Genomic DNA, 24,509 nt, shown 5'->3' on the forward strand with positions numbered 1-24,509 from the left:
AACCACAGTAGAGGTTCGAAATTAAACATCGGGGGGGGGGGGGGGGGGGATTTTTTTTTTTTCTCTCTAGAACGAGGACAATGTTAACTTGATTTGCTAGAATCCTTGTGTTGCATAGGTTTTAATGTGTTATAAGGGTAAATGCAACTCTGCAGATGAGTGATGTGGCCCACAAACCTTGTCATACTGAGTTGTGCATATTTTTCATGACTGTCCTGTGCTCTGGGCAAAGATTACGTAACATTTAACGGAGTTTGATGCATGTCTTACACATGTATGTAGATTTGGTGAGTCCTCGGCTGTGGATCTGATTGAACTGTGTAGTTTACTGTAGATTTGGGGAGTCCTCGGCTGTGGATCCGATTGAACTGTGTAGTTTACTGACCGGTGCCATGAAGGGAGACCACATTGATGATGGAGATAAAAACGGACAGTCAGCTCTCCACTTAGCAGCACAAAGAGGAGCCACCATCTGCTGTGTCCACCTCCTGCAACAGGTAATTATAGATCCACCACCTACAAACAGGTAATTATAGATCCACCACCTACAGCAGGTCAGAGTTCCTGAAACTAGTAAAAAATCTGTAGGACAATTGTCCGGTAAATATTCAAAATTTACCGGACAATTGTGAAATTTACCGGACATTGTTGTTTTAAATAAAAAGAGATAAAGTTAACATAGATCGGACTAATAATTTATTTCTATTTCCATTTCATGCACAGTTTGTTCAATTGACCGACCTTTCCCCGATTCCTCGTAAGAGATGCAAACTTTACAAAACATCATATATCCATCATAGACCAGCCATTTCCAATCATCTAGCCATTTTTTTGTGGAATTTTCTTTCCCTCTTACTTCCTTTATCCCCATCATTGTCTTTCTGACCGTCTTTTTCTTTTCTTTTAGTACCTGTGGCACCCGAATTCCACTTTATCGGCCACATGCCCAATGTTGGTCAACTCCAATAGGAAATTGTCGTACGTGTGTAAAAAAAGAACCCGCGAATTTATCCGGATTAAAAAAATAAAACTACGCGTTTGTTTGGCTTTTCCCTCCACTTTTAATTAATGGTTATTTTTTGTAACTAATAAAATGACTATTACATTTAGTTATATTTGTTCTGATGTTTTTAAATTTCAAAATAGTCCATAAAATCTGCCGGACATTTTGATCGATAAAATTTGGATTTTGCCGACCCCATTCAAAATTTATCGGGGATGCCCGATGGACCGGCGCGTTTCGGGAACTCTGGCAGGTAATTATAGATCTACCACCTACAACAGGTAATTATAGATCTACCATCTACAAACAGGTAATTATAGATCTACCACCTACAGTAAGTATTTATAGATCCACCACCTAAAACAGTTAATCATTGTAGATCCACCCCCTACAACAGGTAATTATAGATTAACCTCCTGCATAGGTTAATTATCATGGATCCACCTCCCCCAGCAGGGAATTGTCATGTGGAATCCTTCCTCAATCTTGAAGGCTGACATGACCAATGTTTACACATGTATGTTATAATCATGTTAGATACTTCCCTAACCACAAAAGATGATTAGGCTAATACTTAAGCTTGGTCCTTCTTAACCATGAAAGGTGACTTGGCTAATACTTAAGCTTGGTCCTTCCTAACCATGAAAGATGATTAAGCTAATACTTAAAGGACGCAACGCATGTTTCTAAACTTTTTCATTTTTTCAGCAAAATTAATTCTTCTTATGCCTAAAACTACTTTAAATGTGTTTTAATGCGTAGTTTTCGAGTTTGAAAGCGATGAAATTCAAATCTTACGATATGCATATTTACTTTCGCTATTTTACGCACCATTATGTGTGATGTCATATGTGCCCTCGGGTTTAAAAACATCTACACTGTATTAGCCATTTCACAAACAGATTAGATTTAATCGACAAAAAACCAATTATCACATTGACAGCTTGTAAATAATATTGCATTAAGATGTTTTGTGCCGTGCTTGGGTGTACTAGTTGTCGGTAGAAAGGATTTAGACTGAGTATTTTCGAAGGAAGGTACGAGAAAAAAGATGTGGATAATTTTTTGTTGGAACAAAAGTTTTACCTTGAAAAACACTCCCAGTCACCTTTTCAAAAAACCGCTTGGACAGAGACCCTGATAAACTGCGATAAAATGGATACATACATGTATATATCGAAGCTTATAAGCACTACATACATGTAATTCTGTTCTGGTCTTCAAATTCAATACACACTCGGATCAACTGACCTTCACCTTGTCAGTAACAACATACCCGGTATAACGTCCTTCCAGTTTCTACCAAATGGTAGATTTACAAACATTTTAAAGATACAAAATAATTGAACTTTTAATTATATTTTTAATAGAATATTGTATTTCCTAACTTTGAATTGAATTATAAAATTATTTCCTCAATGAACTCGTACATGTAACCACAGGGGCTAAGCCCGTTTTGGGCCCGAACTCTGTGATACCATAAATATAGAAAGGGGTCTAACTCTGACACAGATAAAAAACTAACCACTCGCTTCAAATGCCTAAAAAATCTTAAACTAGGTAAGCTATGCGTAGTTTGTCGTTTTCCTTGCATAGATTAATGTTTTAACTACTTGCATGCCAAATTTCAAGTCACTGGTTCTTAGAATAACAAAGATATAGGTCATCGTTCTCTCGATTTCACTTGTTTATTTTTACTAGGACATTTACCGGTCCAGGTCACGGAGTCGTTTCTCGCCTATGACAGCAGCGAAATTCAGACTAGTATGGAAGATTTCGGACCTGTCAATTAAAATTTCACATCAATTATACTCTACTTACTTCCTCATATTTTAATAATGTTCTTTGTGTAGACGTTACACGACTTATTTTTCCTCAGCCGCATCAACTGTTGACAAAGATCTGTCATTTTAATGAATACACTAAATACCCGAAATGTCTAAAACTTTAAAGAAGGGGAAAATGGGTAATAATAATCTAAAGGAAATAGAATAAACAAAAACAAAAAATTAAAAAAGCCAAGAAATAATGTTCAATTTCCTTCTCTAAGTGCAATATCACAAGAATAATGTTTTGATCAGTTTTAAGGTATTTGAGATTTTAAGTCTATCGGGTATTTAGTGCGTTCATTAAAACGGCAGCTCTTGTCAACAGTTGATGCGGCTGAGGAAAAATAAGTCGTGTAACGTCTACACGAAGAACATTATTAAGATATGAGGAAGTAAGTAGCGTATAATTGATGTGAAATTTTAATTGACAGGTCCGAAATCTTCCATACTAGTCTGAATTTCGCTGCTGTCATAGGCGAGAAACGACTCCGTGACCTGGACCGGTAAATGTCCTAGTAAAAATAAACAAGTGAAATCGAGAGAACGATGACCTATATCTTTGTTATTCTAAGAACCAGTGACTTGAAATTTGGCATGCAAGTAGTTAAAACATTAATCTATGCAAGGAAAACGACAAACTACGCATAGCTTACCTAGTTTAAGATTTTTTAGGCATTTGAAGCGAGTGGTTAGTTTTTTATCTGTGTCAGAGTTCGGGCCCAAAACGGGCTTAGCCCCTGTGTATGTAACATCTTTCAAGAGTGTGTCAGTATAACGCCGTGCTCCCCCTTCCTAACGACGTGCAGATCACAATTCAAAAACAAAAATATTGCTTTATGAAAATAAAATATAATTTCCATTTTAAATTTGATTATTTTTACTGATTGGTGTGTGTTGTTTCTTTTTCCCTCTTTCCGAAATGCACTCGGCCGTGATAGTAGCTTGGCCTAGGACGTAGTTGTCAACAATGTAACGTATTATAATTTGTCTAATCCAAAAATAAATAATTATTACACTGTTTATTTTTGGGGGGGAAACGGTGCCAATTACAGATGTATAAAGGAATAACATTATCAAACAGTTTGTAGACAGCGACCCATGCATATAAACATTATTTACTCGCAATATTGCTGATTTCATACACACTTTCCTCGCTATTTTTGGGTATTTACATCGCTCTATGTATGCACTGGTGGCGGAAACATATAAAACTTGGAAAATTTGTCAACATCGATTTAAATGTTGCCCATGGTGAATAAATTAGGCCCCTAAAAGCTTAGTTTTTAATAATATCTCACACTACTTATACAATCCGAAGGGCGCATGTGACGTCACTGTACCGTGTGACTACCTACCTAATTAACTAGACTTTTTGAAATCGGGGCTTACATTTAAGTCTGTATTGTGGTTAATTATCGCAAAAATTTGGCAAACGAACTATTAGAATTAATTACTATAAGCATAAAGAAGACGAAATGCATGTAATTTTGTATACTTTGAAAACATGAGATGTGTCACACCTTTAAGCTTGGTCCTTCCCAAACTGTGAAAGCTTTTATTGCTAGGTCAGTGTTTGTACATGTGTATTATATTTAAGCAAAAAAAATTTATTTTAGAAAAATGTGGAGATAAACAGAAAAGATGTTAATGGGAACACGCCATTGTCGTTAGCAGTGAGCAGGGGTCATGACAGGTAGGGACAATTTAGGGGTTTGTCCAGGTTATCTAAGTTGAACAACTTTTTGAATGGGCAGATGGGTATCAGCAATTTGATGTACTGAAACACCTTGCATCCTATTGTTTAAGCATTTCTTTAATCATGATGTCCAACTTTAAGTTCATTGAGAACAGTCTGGATTTGCGGAAAATTGTTTTGTTGAATGACAAACCTCTACTCCTTTACACAGACTTGAACTGGAAGATATCGTTACATTGTTTTATAAATTATGAAGATGCTTATTGTTCTATGGGCCATCAGATGCAAGGTCATTGGGGGGGGGGGGGGGGGGGTCTGAAGGAAAGCTTAAACTCCTGTCTGTCATTCATAAAGTGCCAAATTACTGGTGTAATATTTCAATAGCTATAAAATTTTATATAAATTTTTCGGAAGGGGGCATGATTGTGTCTTGCACAAATTTGTGAGTGAGGCTTGTCTGATTTTAGCTGTGCGATAATGCTGATCCAGAAAGGAGCAAGTGTAAATGAGAAGGTTGTGAACGAGGCTCTGAAGTATGAGGAACAAGAAAATAAGGAGGAAGATAAACTTGCAGAGTCACACAACTGGATCTGGAAGTATGCCAAGCCTGTAGAAATTGCAGAGAAAAAGGAATTCTCCATATTCCAGGTCAGGGGGGAAAGTTTGAAGATTTGTTTACGTTGAGTTTAATATCATCTCTCGTACTGGAGTCCTTTAGTACGTGTATGCACATTGTGATGACGAGTAAAATGTAACACTGAGGCATAACACTTTTTGTGCATATGGACTGTTTTTCAAACATTTTTTCACACTTGATAACAATTTACATGTACTTTATTTATCATTTTGCATGATATTTATTTATGAAATTTGCAAAGTCCATGTACATGAATTATGTAATATTTTTTCTTCCCCATGAACAGGACTGTATAAAAAAAGAACAGCAGGGTGTGGCATACATGGTGCTTGACGCAGTTGATATCGGTGCTTCCATGGTGGAGGTAATAAATATGGGAGAAAAAAAGAATAAAAATTTAATCATTTGTAAATACTGTAATTATTCATGTATACAAGATAATCAATACACAGACCATGTTGGACTATTGTCATGTGATGATAAGAAGCTTCCTGAAACACTGTTTCTAAATTCTAACCAGAGTTCATTGTTTTGAATCTTGGATGCTGCACTGAGCGCGTGCAGTGTTTGTAAGGCGAAACATAGATTGAATAGCCAACTGCAGGTAAACCTGTCCTAGAGTTCAGGGAACAGAGGTTGTATGTTGGCTTACAGGGTTAAGTTTCTTGTTCATTTTTTTTTTTTTTTTTTGAATATGAAACAGTGTATGAAGATTCTTTAGTAATCTGATGACAGAGTTTGAATTTAAAACCGTCTAGAAAAAAAAATGAAGGTGAACCTTGATTGTATGGTAATCTGATGGCTCAGTGCTTCCTCATCATAGGCAGCTCTGAAAGTGAACAAATTAAATGTGGCACTGAGAGTTCTGAAGAGAATCAAAGACAACAGCAAGGTTCAGGCATTGAATGGACAGAAACAGAACCTGTTTCACATTCTGGCTCTCTATACCAACTCTGCGAACCAAACAGAATCCCAGTACAAGGTATGTCTGCGTCGTTATATCAATCGGGATTCGTACTAGGTATGTTCACATCGTTATATCCATCGGGAGTCAGTTTTATCACAGTACTAGGTATGTCCTCATCATTATATCCATCGGGAGTCAGTTTTATCAGTACTACATGTAGGTATGTCCTCATCATTATATCCATCGGGATTCAGTTTTATCAGTACTACATGTAGGTATGTCCACATCATTATATCCATCGGGGGTCAGTTTTATCACAGTACTAGGTATGTCCTCATCATTATATCCATCGGGATTCAGTTTTATCAGTACTACATGTAGGTATGTCCACATCATTATATCCATCGGGATTCAGTTTTATCACAGTACTAGGTATATCCACATCGTTATATCCATTGGGATTCAGTTTTATCACAGTACTAGGTATGTCCACATCTTTATATCCATCGGGATTCAGTTTTATCACAGTACTAAGTATGTCCACATCGTTATATCCATAGGGATTCAGTTTTATCACAGTACTAGGTATATCCACATCGTTATATCCATTGGGATTCAGTTTTATCACAGTACTAGGTATGTCCACATCTTTATATCCATCGGGATTCAGTTTTATCACAGTACTAGGTATGTCCACATCTTTATATCCATCGGGATTCAGTTTTATCACAGTACTAGGTATGTCCACATTGTTATATCCATCGGGATTCAGTTTTATCACAGTACTAGGTATGTCCACATCTTTATATCCATCGGGATTCAGTTTTATCACAGTGATAGGTATATCCCACATCTTAAAGACTTTATACTTAGTAGTACAATATTGATGTAAGATAGATGACAAGACATTTACGCTGGCCCATGATATTGCTTGGATCATAAAGACTTCATACTTAGTAGTACAATATTGATGTAAGATAGATGACAAGAAATTTACGCTGGCCCATGATATTGCTCGGATCATAAAGACTTCATACTTAGTAGTACAATATTGATGTAAGATAGATGACAAGACATTTACGCTGGCCCATGATATTGCTCGGATCATTCTCTTGCACTCATTATTAATGCCTTATAAGAAGACCATATTGTGAAAGGGGAGACATCTGTGATGTTAGCAATATTGCCTGAATTACTGTAAATTTTTATTTTCTAGAAATTTTGTAAACATGTTTTGACCCAGCACCTTAATGGCAGTCTAAAATTTAGAGACGTCTACACAATAAGGGGAAAACAGGATATTTAAATCTTGATACCATACATTTAAAGTGCTGGTGATCTTCCTATCTGTGTACTCACCCACACACAGATTCATTTATTGAATGTTTTTAGTTATATTGATAACTGTGATGTGTTTTTAGGTGGCAGAAGTTTTGAAGGCTCGGGGGGTGTCCCTGAATGACACGGATGAGAATGGTTGTATTCCTCTTCATTATGCAGCATTGAAGCATCAACCCTATCATCTAGCCAAATTCTATATAGGTATGGCTGTTCACTTTTTAAACGCCCGTCTTGGACGGGATTTATTATGGTATGGTGTCGTCTGTCCAGACCTTGTGGGTAGGATACAGACCGAACTGTACTCTCCAGGATTATACAACTTTGTACATTTGATCCCCATGATGAGAGGAGGATGCCTATTGTTTTTCAAGATCAAGGTCGTAGTATCACTTAGTAGGAAAACCTTGTAGGCAGGATACAGACTGAACCGCAAGATCCAGGATATTACAACTTGGTACATTTGATCACCATGATGAAAGGAAGATGCCTATTGTTTTTCAAGGTCAGAGGTCTAAGGTGAAGTTTGTAGTATCACTAGGAAACCCTTGTAGGCAGGATACTGACCGAACTGTTAGGGCAAGGACCGTCAAACTTGATACACATACCCCTTATGCCAAGTGGAGGATGCCTACTGTTTCTCTAGGTCAAGGACATAGTTGTAGCATACAGACCAAACCGTTAAGGCTAGGACTGTCAAACTTGGTACACATGGTACAGATACACCTTATGCCAAGTGGAAATATTACATTGAGAGTACATGATTTCTCTGTTTTTATGATGCAAAGAAAATATGTCACACTGAAGCCAAATCCTACAAATCATGGTGTAAGAGAAACACCCTATGTTTGCTTCCCACAGTTGGAGGTACTCTTGTTTTGATAAAGGGAACTGTGATTTTTTTTAATATATATATTTTCTCTTTATTCCTTTTCTGCTACCTATCATCAGATATTTAATCTAATTCATGTTTTTTGGTACTAGGATATTTGCATGCAACATTCTGAAAAGTAATCTTTAAATCAGGAGGCATCAGGAATGATGTATCAGTATCAGGAATGAATTGTCATTGGTCATCACTAATTTGAATTACAAATGGCATATAATATTTGTAACTTCTTTTTCTAAAGAGTTTCAAATTTTTATAGTTACAATAATTGGTATTGAAATAAGCAATAGCAATATAGGTATTCTACCACTTGAAAATTTGAGTGCCCCCCTCTCCCCTCCCCACTTTAGAGGGATGCAACTAAGGTGCAGGAAACCTTTCTAGGAGCTTGAATGATGTAATCTGGTTTGATTTTAATAGATGTTGTAACCATAATTCATGTGTCATATTTTCCATTTTCAGAAAATGACAAAAATTTTGAACCAAATAAGAAAGACAAGTTTGATAGAACGGTATTGGCAGCATATCTGTGGGGCTGGGATTTCTCAAAAGTTTTGTCAGATGATGTTAAGTAAGTTTTGTATTTCATAAGATCATTGTCAGCTGACAGATTAAGAACATGGAGGTCTTGTATTTTATTTCATAAAAGCCGAATCACAAGACATTTAGTAAATCAGATCCAATCAAATGATGACACCAGTAACTGTAAACTAACTTTTATTTGCGACAACTTCGTTTGGCAATTTAACAGTGATAAGTTGTCTTGTGAGGCGACTAATTTTCACGACAAAGATAATTTTAAACAAATGAAAGAAACATTAATGAACTGGTTCACAGAAAGAAATAATTGTGGCGATGAGATTCTCGCAAACTTCACCAAAATTTCTCGAAGGTGAATAAAAGTTGGTTGACAGTACTGTGTTGTACCTTTGACTTCAGTTTCCAGTAATCAAGTAAATTTCATCTTCAATAAATGGATGCTTAACAAATTATCAGTAGCTCCTTAACATCCCTACAGGTTATAATGTAGATCAAATAATGTAGATCAAATTTATTCTACTACAGGGTGTCAAGTACCTATGTTCCTACAGTATATTTTCCCTATAAGCCATTAAAATCCCTCTATATATATATATTTATATTTAAAAATGATAAAAAAGGAAAATAAAATCCAGGAACTGATGCCAGATTGATATTTAATTGGATTGTTATGAAAAGAATAACTATGATGATTGTATAAGAACTGTCTATTGGATGGAAAACTGTCCACATCTGAAAGGATTTCATCTTTGTTTATATTTGATATTATTTCTTCCCCAGTAAGACACTATGCTTGCTAGATTTTTATGCAGAAACAATTAACTTTTATACAAATTCTTTGATAAAACCCTCATTCCTAGAAATCTGCTGTAAAAATCCCTATATTTGCCTTATAAACTGCAAAAAAAATTCCTATAATCCTATATTTTTTAGACCAAAAGTGGCTTGACACCCTGCTACTACATTATACATGTATGTAAATGTACACACCAAAATCAAAGATACTTTTCATAGTAATTTTCATATCCTATCTCTTTTGCAGACAATGGTTGAAGCTTCTGACAGACAGGGGAAGTAACTACAACTTTTTATGTGATTTCTCCACATCAGATCATCCCAAGTTTGGTGTTTTATTGAGAGACACTCCGAACTACTTCACTACTGCCAGCTCCTACCGAATCTCACCCCTCATCCTGGCCATCAATGGCTTTCACTTTGAAATGACCAAGTTCCTGTTACAGAACGGAGCCTCAGCTAACTTTGCTGACAGCCAAGGCCTCACACCTTTGATGCATGCTGTGAAAAAGGTAGATCCTACAAGAAAATAACTTAAAATGGTGATGGTATTCACGAAATATGTGTCAAGGGAGGTACATTAGATTCTTTATGTCACATGAATACTTAATATCACTAAATGACTCGTAGACGTCATTGCGAGAACATGAATTTGCAGTTGGTTTCTTGATCAAGAGTTTTTACATTTAGTTTAGCAATATGAAAATAAAAGCGAGTAATTTTATTTTGCTAGTGATGCTTCTCCCAAAATTATGTGAAATAAATTCCACGCATATATTTAGGAATCTACATTATAAACGATGTAGACATGAGGTAATTGCTACTGTAAGAAATCGACCCCATGCTTCAATGGCTTTGGCTTTAATTTTCGGGATAGATTCTAGTCCTTAATTTATGTAGACTTCGTTTCTCAAATTAAAAAAATACAAAATAATCTAAAAAGTCAGGCTCAATATTCATCGGAAATTTTTAAAATGGCATCGTGCGTACTTTCTGCAAGTAGATCAACACAGATATACATGCAGTCATGTATTAAAGGGACCGGTTCACGATTTTTGAACAAAATATTTTTTATGTTAAATATTAAAAGTATAACTCATTTAATGTTGATAACCAACATTTTGACCTTCTGAATGCAAGAATAAAAGCTATATTTTAGCCTTCAATATGTGTTATGTAAACAAAAACTCAAGTCTTTTTATGTATACAAACAAACAAGTGAAACATCAATTTTGTAATATAAAACATCTTGATTTTGCATAGTTGCACATTTTAACTTTTAGATGACACATTTTACCCGAAGAATGCTTGAAATGTGAAAAATATGATAAACTTAGATCGATATCCATTTCTTTTAAAAATTTCGTAAACAATAACATACCGCAATCTTTGTTTACAAAACAAATAATGAGCTCTATAAAATGAGCTTCTGTATAACCTTATTTTTTATGTGAAATCTTTTAAACAGATAAGACAGTAGATTTTGATCATTAAAAGTGAAAAATAAAATTTTGGGGGAAATCGTGAATCAGTCCCTTGGTAAATTCAGTTATCAAAAGGTCATTTTTTGGGTTTCTTTAGTATTTTACCCAATATTTAACACTTGATGCTATACATGTCAGTACTCACAAATGTATGTATCATGTAGAAGTTTCTTCTCCAGTGACACAAGGCAATTATTTACTGAATTCAAAACCAAAAATTTGCCTACCCCTGACCTTAGAATGCTTGTTTATACTGTTGATTTTATGTTGTTTCAATATTGAATGATTAAAGGGACTTCTGCACGATTTTTAGGGGGGAAAATTAATTTTTTATGTTAAACAATAAAAATATAACTCATTTAATGTTGACAGCCAAAATTTTGACTTTCTGAATACTAGAATAAAAGCACTACCTTAGCCTTAATTCTCTGTTATGTAAACAAAGACTCGGGCCTTTTTATGTTTACAAACAAACCAGTGAAATGTTAATTTTGTAATATAAAGCATCTTAATTTTTGCAGTCACAAATTTAAACTTTTAGATGACACATTTTACCTAAAGAATACTTGAAAAGTGATATATGTGATAAACTTAGATCGCTATCCATTTCTTTTGAAATTTTCATAAACAATAACATAACTCAATCTTTGTTTACAAACAAAAAATAAACTCTCTAAAATAAGCTTCTGTGATAATGTATAATCTTAATTTTTTTGTGAAACATTTTTAAACATGTTGGACAATAAATTTTTGATCACTAAAAGTGAAAAACAAAAGGGGGGGGGGGGGTGTGAATCAGTCCCTTTTTAAGTTCTCAATGCAAAATATTTATAGTTTAATGCGAAACTCGTGTCAGTTATGGTCTTAAGAAAAAGGTCAAGTCTCTGGGGCTAGTAAAATGTATGAAAGGTTTATTTGAGGGTCACTTTTCTAATGATTTTATTTGTTCGCACATCTTGAGCATAGTCAATTAGAAAGAATCTGTTTGCAAGAATGATAATATCAAGTATCCTAGCTTCATAGTCAATTAGAAAGAATCTGTTTGCAAGAATGATAATATCAAGTATCCTAGCTTTATAGTCAATTAGAAAGAATCTGTTTGCAAGAATGATAATATCAAGTATCCTAGCTTTATAGTCAATTAGAAAGAATCTGTGTGTATGATAATATCAAGTATCCTAGCTTCATAGTCAATTAGAAAGAATCTGTTTTCAAGAATGATAATATCAAGTATCCTAGCTTCATAGTCAATTAGAAAGAATTTGTGTGTATGATAATATCAAGTATCCTAGCTTTCACGAGGACAGATGTAATGGTTACTTTAAATAGTTCTGAAGAAAATTGATATTATATGCAATGTGTTTCTTATTTCAGAATGATGTGAACCTTGTCAAGTTGCTGCTCAATGTATCCTATTGTCATAATGAAGGGCAAAGTACTCAATTACAGGACCAAGGAGCAGGCCAATTCTCGGGTTTTAATCAGCATTTTGGTGCCGGCCCATTCACTTTTGGTGCACGCCCATTCTCTCTTTTTAAACAGCATTCTCGTCCGGTCTTCCACATCGCATCAGGCAATGTGAATAGTGGATCAGATGATGATGATGATGAAGGAAAGGAAGAATCAGGTAAAATGAGACTGGATTTTAATGAAAAATAGAAATTTTTGAATTAAGGATATAGGCAGGACACTTATCATCACTTGTCATGTTATAAAACGTGATAGAAATGTGTCATGTCAGAACTGAATCATAATGGCTGCTGTTATTACCTATGACATCATAGCCTACTGTACTATGTTACATCTCGTAGTAGGCTATGATGTCATTGGTAATAAACTTTGTAAAGTTACAGTGAAGAGCCTCCCAAACCTGAACAAATGAGAATATCTGAGGTGTAATTGCTTGTTATTTTTCTTGTATTTTCCCACCAGATCTCCGTCAAATTTGAATTGGATATTCAGAATAAATTTGATGTGAATATTCTTTTGAGTGCTTAAAAATTGATAAGCATTGAAAGTACCATTTAAACATATACATTGTGTATATGATGTTAAAAGCAGTTATAGTAGTGCCAGAGCACAAAGTTAAATGTTGCTGTAGTTTAGGCCCAAAAAAATTAATCAATAGTTTCTCATGGCCTGCTTCCCATCACAATATCTACATATACAGTCAAACTTCAATATCTCGAACTTGATGGGACTGAGAGAGAAAAAATCGAGATATCTAGGGTCAAATACTTTAAGAATAAGTGTTTGGAACTTTCGAATTATATCCCTGGTATTCAAGAAGTGTTCGAGATACTGAAGTTCAACTGTATACTTTTGTTGGTTAATGTCTTTCAGAAAAGGAATCCTTGGAAGAAGCAGAGGATGAAGCACAGGATCAGGACGATAATGAAAGTCAAGGTATATAATCCGGATAAGATCTAGACAGTCAAACTTGATTATCAGGAAGATAATGAAAGACAAGGTATATAATCCAGATAAGATCTAGACAGTCAAACCTGATTATCAGGAAGATAATGAAAGTCAAGGTATATAATCCAGATAAGATCTAGACAGTCAAACCTGATTATCAGGAAGATAATGAAAGTCAAGGTATATAATCCGAATAAGATCTAGACAGTCAAACCTGATTATCTGGAAGATGATGAAAGTCACGGTATATAATCCGGATAAGATCTATACAGTCAAACCTGATTATCAGGAAGATAATGAAAGTCAAAGTATATAATCCAGATAAAATCTATACAGTTAAACCTGATTATCAGGAAGATAATGAAAGTCAAGGTATATAATCCAGATAAGATCTAGACAGTCAAACCTGATTATCAGGTAGATAATGAAAGTCAAAGTATATAATCCGGATAAGATCTAGACAGTCAAACCTGATTATCTGGAAGATGATGAAAGTCACGGTATATAATCCGGATAAGATCTATACAGTCAAACCTGATTATCAGGAAGATAATGAAAGTCAAAGTATATAATCCAGATAAAATCTATACAGTTAAACCTGATTATCAGGAAGATAATGAAAGTCAAGGTATATAATCCAGATAAGATCTAGACAGTCAAACCTGATTATCAGGTAGATAATGAAAGTCAAAGTATATAATCCGGATAAGATCTATACAGTCAAACCTGATTATCAGGAAGATAATGAAAGACAAGGTATATAATCCGGATAAGATCTAGACAGTCAAACCTGATTATCAGGAAGATAATGAAAGTCACGGTATATAATCCGGATAAGATCTATACAGTCAAACTTGATTATCATGGAAGATTATGAAAGTCAAGGTATATAATCCGGATAAGATCCATACAGTCAAACCTGATTATCAGGAAGATAATGAAAGTCAAGGTATATAATCTGAATAAGATCTATACAGTCAAACTTGATTATCATGGAAGATTATGAAAGTCAAGGTATATAATCCGGATAAGATCCATACAGTCAAACCTGATTATCAGGAAGATAATGAAAGTCAAGGTATATAATCCGAATAAGAATTAAAGATCTATTATAATACAGTCAAACCCATAGTAAGCAGTCACCGGGGCGATTCATTAGAAGTGACCTTTAGAGAGAGGTGACCTCTTGATGAAGCTTAAAGCTGTATGGTCCGAATTACATTTCCCCCATCTCGAAAAAACGCCATTAAATCATCGCACGTATGTAGTTATGAGGCTGTATGATATATCATACATTATTTCACTTGTTTTAACCAAAATTATTTGATTTTAAATCGATGTTTACAAATAACTGCGTCACTCTGCCATTTCAAGTGACAGTCACTTGACCAGTTCAAACTTTCAGATCATCGGTGGTCTTATCTGTGTAAATTTGTGTATTTTGTTACAACAGTACCGTGCCATAAGATTAATAGAAATAAAAATATCAAATACCTCTTAGTAATTCGTTATTTTACGCTCTTTCAGCCTTAAAACTAGACAGTTGCATATGAGTTAATACATCATATTGGGATTCCCCTGACGTGCATTGGTCTAACACTATACTTTATGCGTTATCTGGGTGAAAGGCCTGAGGCTTTCCAGATGATTTATATATGTGCCACACTATATTTACTTTCTAAATAATATTCTCACTGTTTTCTTATACATGCAGATGTTTTCAAACATGTAATTAAGGGAAAGTTAATAACTTTATAAAGTAATTAATCTGCTTTAAAGTAATTATGTACAAAAATAATACATGAACATCGTCCATGATTTACAATTGTACATGCATGTATACTATAAAATACAGTGTGTGTATATACATTTCCAGTACATGCATGTAAATGCAGATAGATTGCTATACTGTACATAATAAACAGCTAAATTTGAGACATTTTTAAGTAATTCACATAAAGCTGTTCTCTGTTGAAGACAAGTTGATGATTTTTGTACAGTAGATGTATTGTTTTCTTTATCGCTTATTATTCCAGATTTCCCTTTTAAGATATTTGTAATTTAAGTTTTCCCAACGCCCAATTTGAAGCAGCAGTATAGCAAGTAATGCCATTCTGTCATTTTAATGGCCTCATATCCTTCTTACAGATATAGCAATTCCTTCTTCTCTTTTAAGTCAATTAACATATGAAATGAACACTTTAGGTTTAATATGTGAAAACAACTCATTATGATATGCTAATAGACACCTTTATTTGTTCATCCAACTGTTCAAAATTGATCTAATTAGACGGATTATATTGTTGATCTCGCCACGCTTAATCAGTTTATGGTAAAAACGCAATCAGATACCATCTACCTGCATTTGGAAGATAAACTCCAGACGGAAGTCATGATAATTAAACATGGCTCCAACACACAAAGGAAAATGGTGGTTTAGTATGAATTTTGGTAATTGCTGACCATGTGAAACAGATAGTGGTTTAGTATGAATTTTGGAAATTGCTGACTGAGTTACACAGATGGCTGCTTAATAGAGTTCTATAGGATTTTTAATCTGAAGGAATTAAGATGACCGCATGGGACAATGACCGCTTGATAGAGGTGACCGTTATAGCAAGTTTAACTGAATTTCATTATTGTCTTCTGAAGAAGAAATTTGAATTTCGTTTGACGTCAAGCATACAACGTAAAATATTGGGAGAGGTTTTCTCATGTTGCTGGAACTTGTAACTAATCCCATTGTATATTTATAAAATGTGTTCAAATCAGTAGAACATCGGGAGAGATTTTCTCAGGTTGCTGGAACTTGTAACTAATCCCACTGTATACTTATAAAATATGTTTCAAATCAGTAGAACATCACACAGTCAAATTTAACATTACGTACAAAAAAAGCAGCAATAGATGACAAAGGTAGAAAATCCAATGTTATAGGGATTCCTACAAAGTAGATATACAGAACATGGAATTGACCCAGGGAATTGAATTTTAGATTTTGATCTGGAAGATGAAGTGGAAAACTCTGATGTAGAGGACAATGAATCAGGAAGCTCCGAACACAGCGATCAGGACAGCGACAGAGACACCGACGTTATGGAGGATGACGAGGAGGTCCCAGAAAAGTTCCCTTCCATCTTCAAATCTTCCTCTAAAGAAAAATCCACAGGAAAAGAAAACAGTCTAACAGGTAAGCAGCATGCTGTGTATAGGAAGTGTGAAGGATTTGTTAGAGTGACTGAAATCTGCTGTGTATAGGAAGTGTGAAGGATTTGTTAGAGAGACTGAAATCTGCTGTGTATAAGAAGTGTGAAGGATTTGTTAAAGAGACGGAAATCTACTGTGTATAGGAAGTGTGAAGGATTTGTTAGAGAGACGGAAATCTGATGAAAGGTAATGGAGATTTGTTAGAGAGACTGATATCTGATGAAAGGTAATGGAGATTTGTTAGAAAGATGTGTATAGGAAGTGTGAAGGATTTGTTAAAGAGACGGAAATCTGATGAAAGGTAATGGAGATTTGTTAGAGAGACTGAAATCTGATGAAAGGTAATGAAGATTTGTTAGAGAGACTGAAATCTGATGAAAGGTAATGAAGATTTGTTATAGACTGAAATCTGATGAAAGGTAATGGAGATTTGTTAGAGAGACTGAAATCTGCTGTGTATAGGAAGTGTGAAGACTGAAATCTGATGAAAAGTAATGGAGATTTGTTATAGACTGAAATCTGATGAAAGGTAATGAAGATTTGTTAGAGAGACTGAAATCTGATGAAAGGTAATGGAGATTTGTTAGAGAGACTGAAATCTGCTGTGTATAGGAAGTGTGAAGGATTTGTTAGAGAGACGGAAATCTGATGAAAGGTAATGGAGATTTGTTAGAGAGACTGAAATCTGATGAAAGGTAATGAAGATTTGTTAGAGAGACTGAAATCTGATGAAAGGTAATGAAGATTTGTTATAGACTGAAATCTGATGAAAGGTAATGGAGATTTGTTAGAGAGACTGAAATCTGCTGTGTATAGGAAGTGTGAAGACTGAAATCTGATGAAAGGTAATGGAGATTTGTTATAGACTGAAATCTGATGAAAGGTAATGAAGATTTGTTAGAGAGACTGAAATCTGCTGTGTATAGGAAGTGTGAAGGATTTGTTAGAGAGACTGAAATCTGATGAAAGGTAATGGAGATTTGTTAGAGAGACTGAAATCTGCTGTGTATAGGAAGTGTGAAGGATTTGTTAGAGAGACTGAAATCTGATGAAAGGTAATGGAGATTTGTTAGAGAGACTGAAATCTGATGAAAGGTAATGAAGATTTGTTATAGACTGAAATCTGATGAAAGGTAATGGAGATTTGTTAGAGAGACTGAAATCTGATGAAAGGATTTGTAGTGCAAAAGTATGATTCTGTTCAGACTCGAGAACTTCTCACTGTTTCAGAGAGTGAAAAGTGGTGGAAAGCAAACCAGGGAAAATCTATAACAAAGACCAGTGATGTGAATATGAATGCCACTGACCATCAGGGCTGGACATCAGTGCACCATACAGTGTGTCCGCTGGAAGTGGGAACATTTGATAATGAAGAAATTTTGTCTGTTCTTGCCAAATGTGGAGCAGACATACAGAAGAAGGACCATGCAGGGTTGTCTCCCTTGGACCACGCACTGATCCGTGGAGCATGTAAATTGGCAGCATTTCTCCAGAAACTCTCGGGTGTTGAGGAGGAGAAAAGGGTATGGGAATTTTTGTACAGTAAAGGTTGTGTAATGTGACATGCATTGGGAGAGACTGCACAGGATGTTAGACTTTACAGTGTTAAATACAAAACCATTGCATTATGTATTGTTGGGGTAGATTTTCAATTTTTCATTCATGTCATTGGACAAGAATAATCAATGACTTTACATGCAAGCCCCCTGCAGACAGTTAAACCTCTGTCTTATCTAGGAAAAGAACAATTTATTCAATCCCCATGAAATACTTTTGCTTAAAAAATAAAGACTTGCTAGACGTTTACTGTTACTGACAGTGTACATATACATATATATATAACAAATAGAATGTAGAGATCATTAAATGTATCGCTCATTTAGAAACTTCAGTGAGAAAATTTTGGTTCAGGGGATCTTCTGCTGTAAATTATCAGGTGATAAAAAGACAAACACCAGAAATTCAACACCATTTTTTATTTAACGATATAGGAAAAACCAACATTTGCCAGCAATTCAGATATTGTGGATCCTCTGTTGAAAACGGATAGTATTGATTATCATGCTGATGCAGAGGCTCTTCTGAAAAAGTTTGCAGCGGAGGACATGGAAGTGGATGGAAAGCCAGAGAAGGTGTTACCAGACAGTTGTTGTGTCATAAAAGATGTGGGGTAAGGCATGTTCACGGAGCGTTGTGGTTTTGTTTTGTGAGTTCGAGTGGAATAGTGATGATTAGGGCCCCGCATAATAGTGATCAGCCTGTGAGTGTATCTGTCCGTCCATGCAAACTCTTTTCCTGTCTTTTTACCACACCTGAGCTAAAAGCTCATGTGAGCTTTTCTGATCACCTGCTGTCCGTCGTCTGTCTGTCCGTCCGTCTGTAAACTATCATTTACATTTTTGACTTCTTCAGAACCACTGGGTCAATTTCTACCAAACTTGGCAAAAAGCATCCTTGGGTGAAGGGCTTTTAAGTTTTTTCAAATGAAGAGCTATGCCCCCATCATAGGGGAGATAAAAACAAAAATGCAAAAATATGGTGGGGTCAGTTAAAAATCTTCTCAAGAACCACTGGACTTCCTGACATAGATAGTGCAGATTCAAGCTTGTTAAAACCATGACCCCTGACGGTAAGTTGGGGCCACAATAGGGGATCAAAGTTTTACATGCGAATATATGGGTAAAATCTTTGAAAATCTTCTCAAGAACCACTGGGCCAGAAAAGTTTACATTTACATGAAAGCTTCATGACATGGTGCAAATTAAGTTTGTTAAAATCATGGCCCTCAGGGGTGGATTGGGGCCACAATAGGGGATCAAATTTTTACATAGAAATATATAGATAAAAATCATTAAAAATCTTCTGAAGAATCACTGGGCCTGTAAAGTTTACATGAAAGCTTCCTGACATAGCGCAGATTCAAGTTTGTTAAAATTATGGCCCTCAGGGGTAGGGTGGGACATTAATCGGGGATCAAAGTTTTACATACAAATATATAGAAAAAAATCTCTAAATATCTTCTTCTCAAGAAGCAATGGGCCAAAGAAGTTTAATATACATGAAAGCTTTATCACATAGTTGCAGATTCAAGATAGTAAAAGTCATGACCCCCGGGGGTAGGTTGGGCCACAATAGGGGATCAAAGTTTTACATCCAAATATATGGAAATCTATATATATGGGCCAGGGTGACTCAGGTGAATGATGTGGTTATCCCTGTAGCTATTGAATTGAAAATTTATGCATGATTTATCTCATTGAGGTAAAGTTTGAGATTGGGTTTTGTTGACCTACTTTTGAAAGAGTAGCAAAATATGTAACATGTGTTTGAGGGGTGAGCACTAGGTGTGTCCCTATGTGTACAATAGTAAGAACAGGTAATTGTGAATGTTGTGGAGCTCTTGTTGATCCTGATTTGCTTTGTTTTGTTCACAGAGAGGTTGTATTTGACGAGTCTCAGGGAGTTGCCTATGATGCCTTGTTATCTAAGGTGGATGTGAGTCAAGGAAGATGGGGCATGTACAACTTCTATCGCCTACAGGTATTGCTCAGCGTAGTTTACCTTTCTGGGTCACCAGAATCATTCAGGTGACCTATTGATATGGGTCTGTGTCCGTCGTGGTATGTCATGCATTAATAGTTGAATATTTTTAACTTCTTCTTTAACTACCCTTCTAATTTTTGTCAAATTTGGTATGAAGGATCCTTGAGACAGGGTTGACATAAATTGTAAATTTCAGGAATACTGCACTCCCCATGGGTCTTTGGGGCAGGGCAGAAGTTGACCAAATTTCAAACAACTGCACATCTGTAAGAAAAGCTAAATGCATAGTGATGTAGAGCTGGAAAATTGTAAATTTTCATAATCCTGGTAGAGGTTCTGACTCAGGGTCAAGCTTGGCATATAGTGTTTATGATTGATTGATTAAATATTGTTTAACATCCCTCTTGAGAATCTTTCACTCATGTGTTTATGATTAAAATATTAACATCTTCTTTAGTGTTATTGATACTGAATTGAAACTAAATGGATATTTAGATGGAGCAGGTGGCCCTTTATCTAGGAGTAGGGGTTTTGGTATCAGGGTAGGGTGGTGATAATGTGGTCAATGTTATTTGAAAGACTTGGGTTTTGCTGATACTGTAGAAAACTATATGCATATCAATTTTAAGAAAGGGATGTACCAAAATTGTCATATAGTAATGATATAACATATGTTTATTATGTAAAGTCTTTCATTGATATGGGCACTTTTGGAGGATGTTTGTGTTTTAAGAACATATCTGGTCTTATACAGCTGCTGAATATTAGAATTTAGCTTAAATCTGCAAAACAGGAGAATTATTCTAGATTCCAATTCCATAGCCTTGGGTCTAGTGATACTTTTAATCAATACTCAGGTGACTAATAAGACCTGTAGGCCTATTGTTTTATGAACAGTTGACTATTGACACAAACACATGCACATGTTCTTTGGTATTTTGGAAGAAGTCTTCAAGAGTTATTAGTCTATTAAAGTATCTTAGTTGTTTCCTGGAATTTTACTAGATTGTGTATCAGAAGGGAATCGACCTTTACATTCTGTTCACACGTTGGGGTCGGATTGGGGACAGTGGTCAGTACCAGCATACCCCGTTCCAGTCCCAGGCCAGTGCAGTGACCGAGTTCTGCAAGATCTTCAAGGCAAAGACGGGGAACGCATGGACGAATGTGAAAAAGTAAGTGATAGCTGGAGATATGCCAAGAGCATCACTGAAAGGTGAAATGGAAGAGATTTCATGGTGTTAATGTGATTACGGGTGTATGTTTTCAAGATTGTGTTTTGAATGATGATAACGTGATATTTCAATGTTGATTAATTCTGTGGAATGCAGATACATGTACATGTATATGTTTTTCTGGAGAGAAATCTTGTTTTATGGATATTTCAGATTTGAAATTCATGCAAAGAAATACAGATTAGTGAAGAGAGACGTGAATCCAGAGAAAGCCCGTAAAATAGAATTCTGTCTCAAATCGGACATTCCATCCAAATTACCAAAAGCTTTACAGGATCTGATGAAGGAATTGGTAAAGACAGTTTTATTTTTATTTAATTTGGGGGGGGGGGGGGGGCTGCCTTATAAAAGCATAGCACTATCCATTGTGTCAAATCTTCAGTATTATGCAGGCAATGGTTGCGGTTTGTCTCCACAAGTTTTGAAAATGATGGAAAGAATAAATATTTTTCCTGCAAATTTCCTACAATTTATTTTGGTACTGGTTCCTAAATCTTACTACGATTTGTAGGTCACAGATTTATTGCAGTCCTTTTATCTTTCATTGTGCAATTATGAACGAACTTTAGAATAGATTTCAATCTGTGTTTATTTTCACTCATATATTTATTGGAAAATGATTTCTCCCAAATTTACCATTAACTACATGTACATGTACATGTTGATAATTGCTGGATAAGATTGCTCTCCAATTTGTGTGTGGTATTTGCATCTCTCAATGAGTTTATTGAGTTGATGTTAGACGTGTATGTCCAATGAGTGCTAGTTTCACAATCAATAACATGCTTTGACAAGGAAGAAGCTTTCTCCAAATAAAAATATTTGTGTCATGAAGCTAATGCACACGTCTACGTCGCACACATTCATGTCGCACACATTTACGTCGTACCTGTATTTTGCAGTCCAGTGTCAGCATGTTAAACGCAGCTACCAAGAAGTGGAATTTAGATGAAGTCTTTATGCCCTTCGGTCAGATTAAGAAGGACACTTTGTTGGAAGGCAAGAAACTCCTCCTGCAGATTGGGTAGGTTAATGGAATGGGAATGAAAGGATACAAAGCGGAGGGTCGCTTATTTTCGTGAAATTGAGCATGCTAATATAATGAGAGTGGAAAGACACTAGAATGACTTACTTTCATGGTTTAAGAAAAATTAGCATGTTTATGATGAGACCTAGTTTGTAGTTGAGAAATATTAATATTCTTTAAGGGCCACTGTAAGAGCTTAAAATTTTGTTTTGGAAAACTTTTTCTAAGGAAAAAAAACTTAGACTGGTCAACAATTAGGAAATAAATTTCGTTTTTGAACACACTCGAGGGTATGAACTGTGACGCTATACGTCGATAACTTCATGAAGAGTGTTATCGCTTCGTGAAAAATATACCAGCATTTCTGTTCATACCTCGTGTGTTTTCTGTTCATACCTTGAGTGTTTTAAAAAATACAGATTTACATTCTACTTTCATTTCTGTCAGAATTCCCAGCTGTTAAAAAATATATTTACTTGTTTCTCTTCATAAGCACATTGCTTACAACTGGAATGCATTCATGAGAAAATTGCTATCATTACAATTTGTAGAGATATCAAAGGCAAAAACATTTGGAATGTAAATATTGTAAGATTAACACATTCATGTAATGGACATTTAGGTTAAAGTTTGTTCAAGCCATGGCTCCAGAGGATGGGATTGGGTCACAAAAGATGTTTGATGTTTTACAAAATAACATTTAGGACACATTCATTATTTAGAAACATCCTAAGAAACCTTGGAGAAATGTGCAAGTTTTCTAATGTAGTGTGAAGTCTGAAGTTATTTCTATCATTCTGAGGGAGGAGTGTTCAGAGAAAATTTACACGTCTGTTGGAAAGATTGCAATTACTCCGCTGATCAATGTAGCCCATGGGCATTTTATTTCAGTTTGTCAATTGTCTATTGATAGGGAGGCGCTTAAAAGAATAGAAGATAAACAGTGTGCAGGGTCCCTCTCTCGGGAAGAGGAGGAGAAGGAGAGGACAGAGGTGTGAGATTATAATATAATGGAGAATTTTCACCACACATTGGACTTTAACAGGAGCTGATATTTTGACTTGGGAACCGTTTGTGTATTATTTCAGATTGGGAGACTCTCTAATGAATACTACCACCTGGTTCCAATGAATGGGTATGCCTTCGAGAAAGTTAGCCCAATCTTTGATGGGCGGGAACTGAAAGAGAAACTTGAAGTTCTTCATCATTTACTGGAACTGGAGTGTGCAAGTCAAATACTAATGGGCGCCCAAGTCCGATTAAAAGGTGGGTTAATTATTATTTACTTGAACTGAAGTGTGCAAGTCAAATAGTAATGGGTGCCCAAGTCAGGTTAAAAGGTGGGTTTATTATCATTTACTGGAACTGGAGTGTGCAAGTCAAATACTAATGGGCACCCAAGTCCAATTATCGCAATTCACCTTTGAATTAGAACGCTTTACCCGATATAGTATTGCGTTGTGTGACGACACAATTGAATGAGACGATTGAACAATTTGAATGACATGTTTGATGTAATACAACAAGAGTTTTCATTGGCCGATTACAGCCCGCCCACTTTCTCGAGCGGATTCAGTGTAGCTGGAGAACTGTACATAGCTCTCTGAAAAGATCCACCTCTTATAAAAACCTTCGATTTACGGGCCACAAAAAGCTGCGGACGGTTGAGGCCTGATATCGGTGTATTCTTGTGTTGCTGTCTCATAAACTCAATATAAAAAAATCTTAACATATTTTCCTACTATATAGATCTACATGTGTCCAAACATACCTTCAAATATTCATTAAAGCCACACACGACCCGAAAACTCGCAGCTTCAAATGATTTCGTTTGTTGACGTAGCCATGTTAGGTAGCCGGTCAATTCGAACTCTTGCTTTTGGTATCTATTCATAAAATTGGTTGTAAGTTAATATGAATTCGCTCTTCATTTATTATCAACACGAATAATTAATAGAAAT

General features: G+C 35.5%; 1 protein-coding gene and 1 non-coding gene across 2 annotated transcripts in view; both read left to right on the forward strand.

Annotated features, from left to right (window-relative positions):
• LOC125651219 (poly [ADP-ribose] polymerase tankyrase-like) overlaps positions 1-24,509 on the forward strand; it is a 59,544-nt gene that overhangs the window by 22,610 nt on the left and 12,425 nt on the right. Inside the window, exons 22-40 of the mRNA XM_056165803.1 lie at positions 335-497; positions 4,449-4,525; positions 4,996-5,176; positions 5,452-5,529; positions 5,989-6,147; positions 7,494-7,614; positions 8,762-8,870; positions 9,882-10,146; positions 12,493-12,745; positions 13,462-13,524; positions 16,532-16,726; positions 17,974-18,266; positions 18,735-18,913; positions 20,178-20,283; positions 21,292-21,461; positions 21,675-21,813; positions 22,424-22,545; positions 23,462-23,540; positions 23,637-23,814. Coding sequence (XP_056021778.1) covers positions 335-497; positions 4,449-4,525; positions 4,996-5,176; positions 5,452-5,529; positions 5,989-6,147; positions 7,494-7,614; positions 8,762-8,870; positions 9,882-10,146; positions 12,493-12,745; positions 13,462-13,524; positions 16,532-16,726; positions 17,974-18,266; positions 18,735-18,913; positions 20,178-20,283; positions 21,292-21,461; positions 21,675-21,813; positions 22,424-22,545; positions 23,462-23,540; positions 23,637-23,814 — 2,930 coding nt within the window. The remainder of the gene's footprint in view (positions 1-334; positions 498-4,448; positions 4,526-4,995; positions 5,177-5,451; positions 5,530-5,988; positions 6,148-7,493; positions 7,615-8,761; positions 8,871-9,881; positions 10,147-12,492; positions 12,746-13,461; positions 13,525-16,531; positions 16,727-17,973; positions 18,267-18,734; positions 18,914-20,177; positions 20,284-21,291; positions 21,462-21,674; positions 21,814-22,423; positions 22,546-23,461; positions 23,541-23,636; positions 23,815-24,509) is intronic.
• LOC125652958 (small nucleolar RNA U85) lies at positions 5,634-5,899 on the forward strand. Its single transcript, XR_007361776.2, has one exon. It is a non-coding gene; the product is annotated as a small nucleolar RNA U85 (small nucleolar RNA).

This window comes from Ostrea edulis, chromosome 5 (genome assembly GCF_947568905.1).
Source record: "Ostrea edulis chromosome 5, xbOstEdul1.1, whole genome shotgun sequence".
NCBI lineage: Eukaryota > Metazoa > Mollusca > Bivalvia > Ostreida > Ostreidae > Ostrea > Ostrea edulis.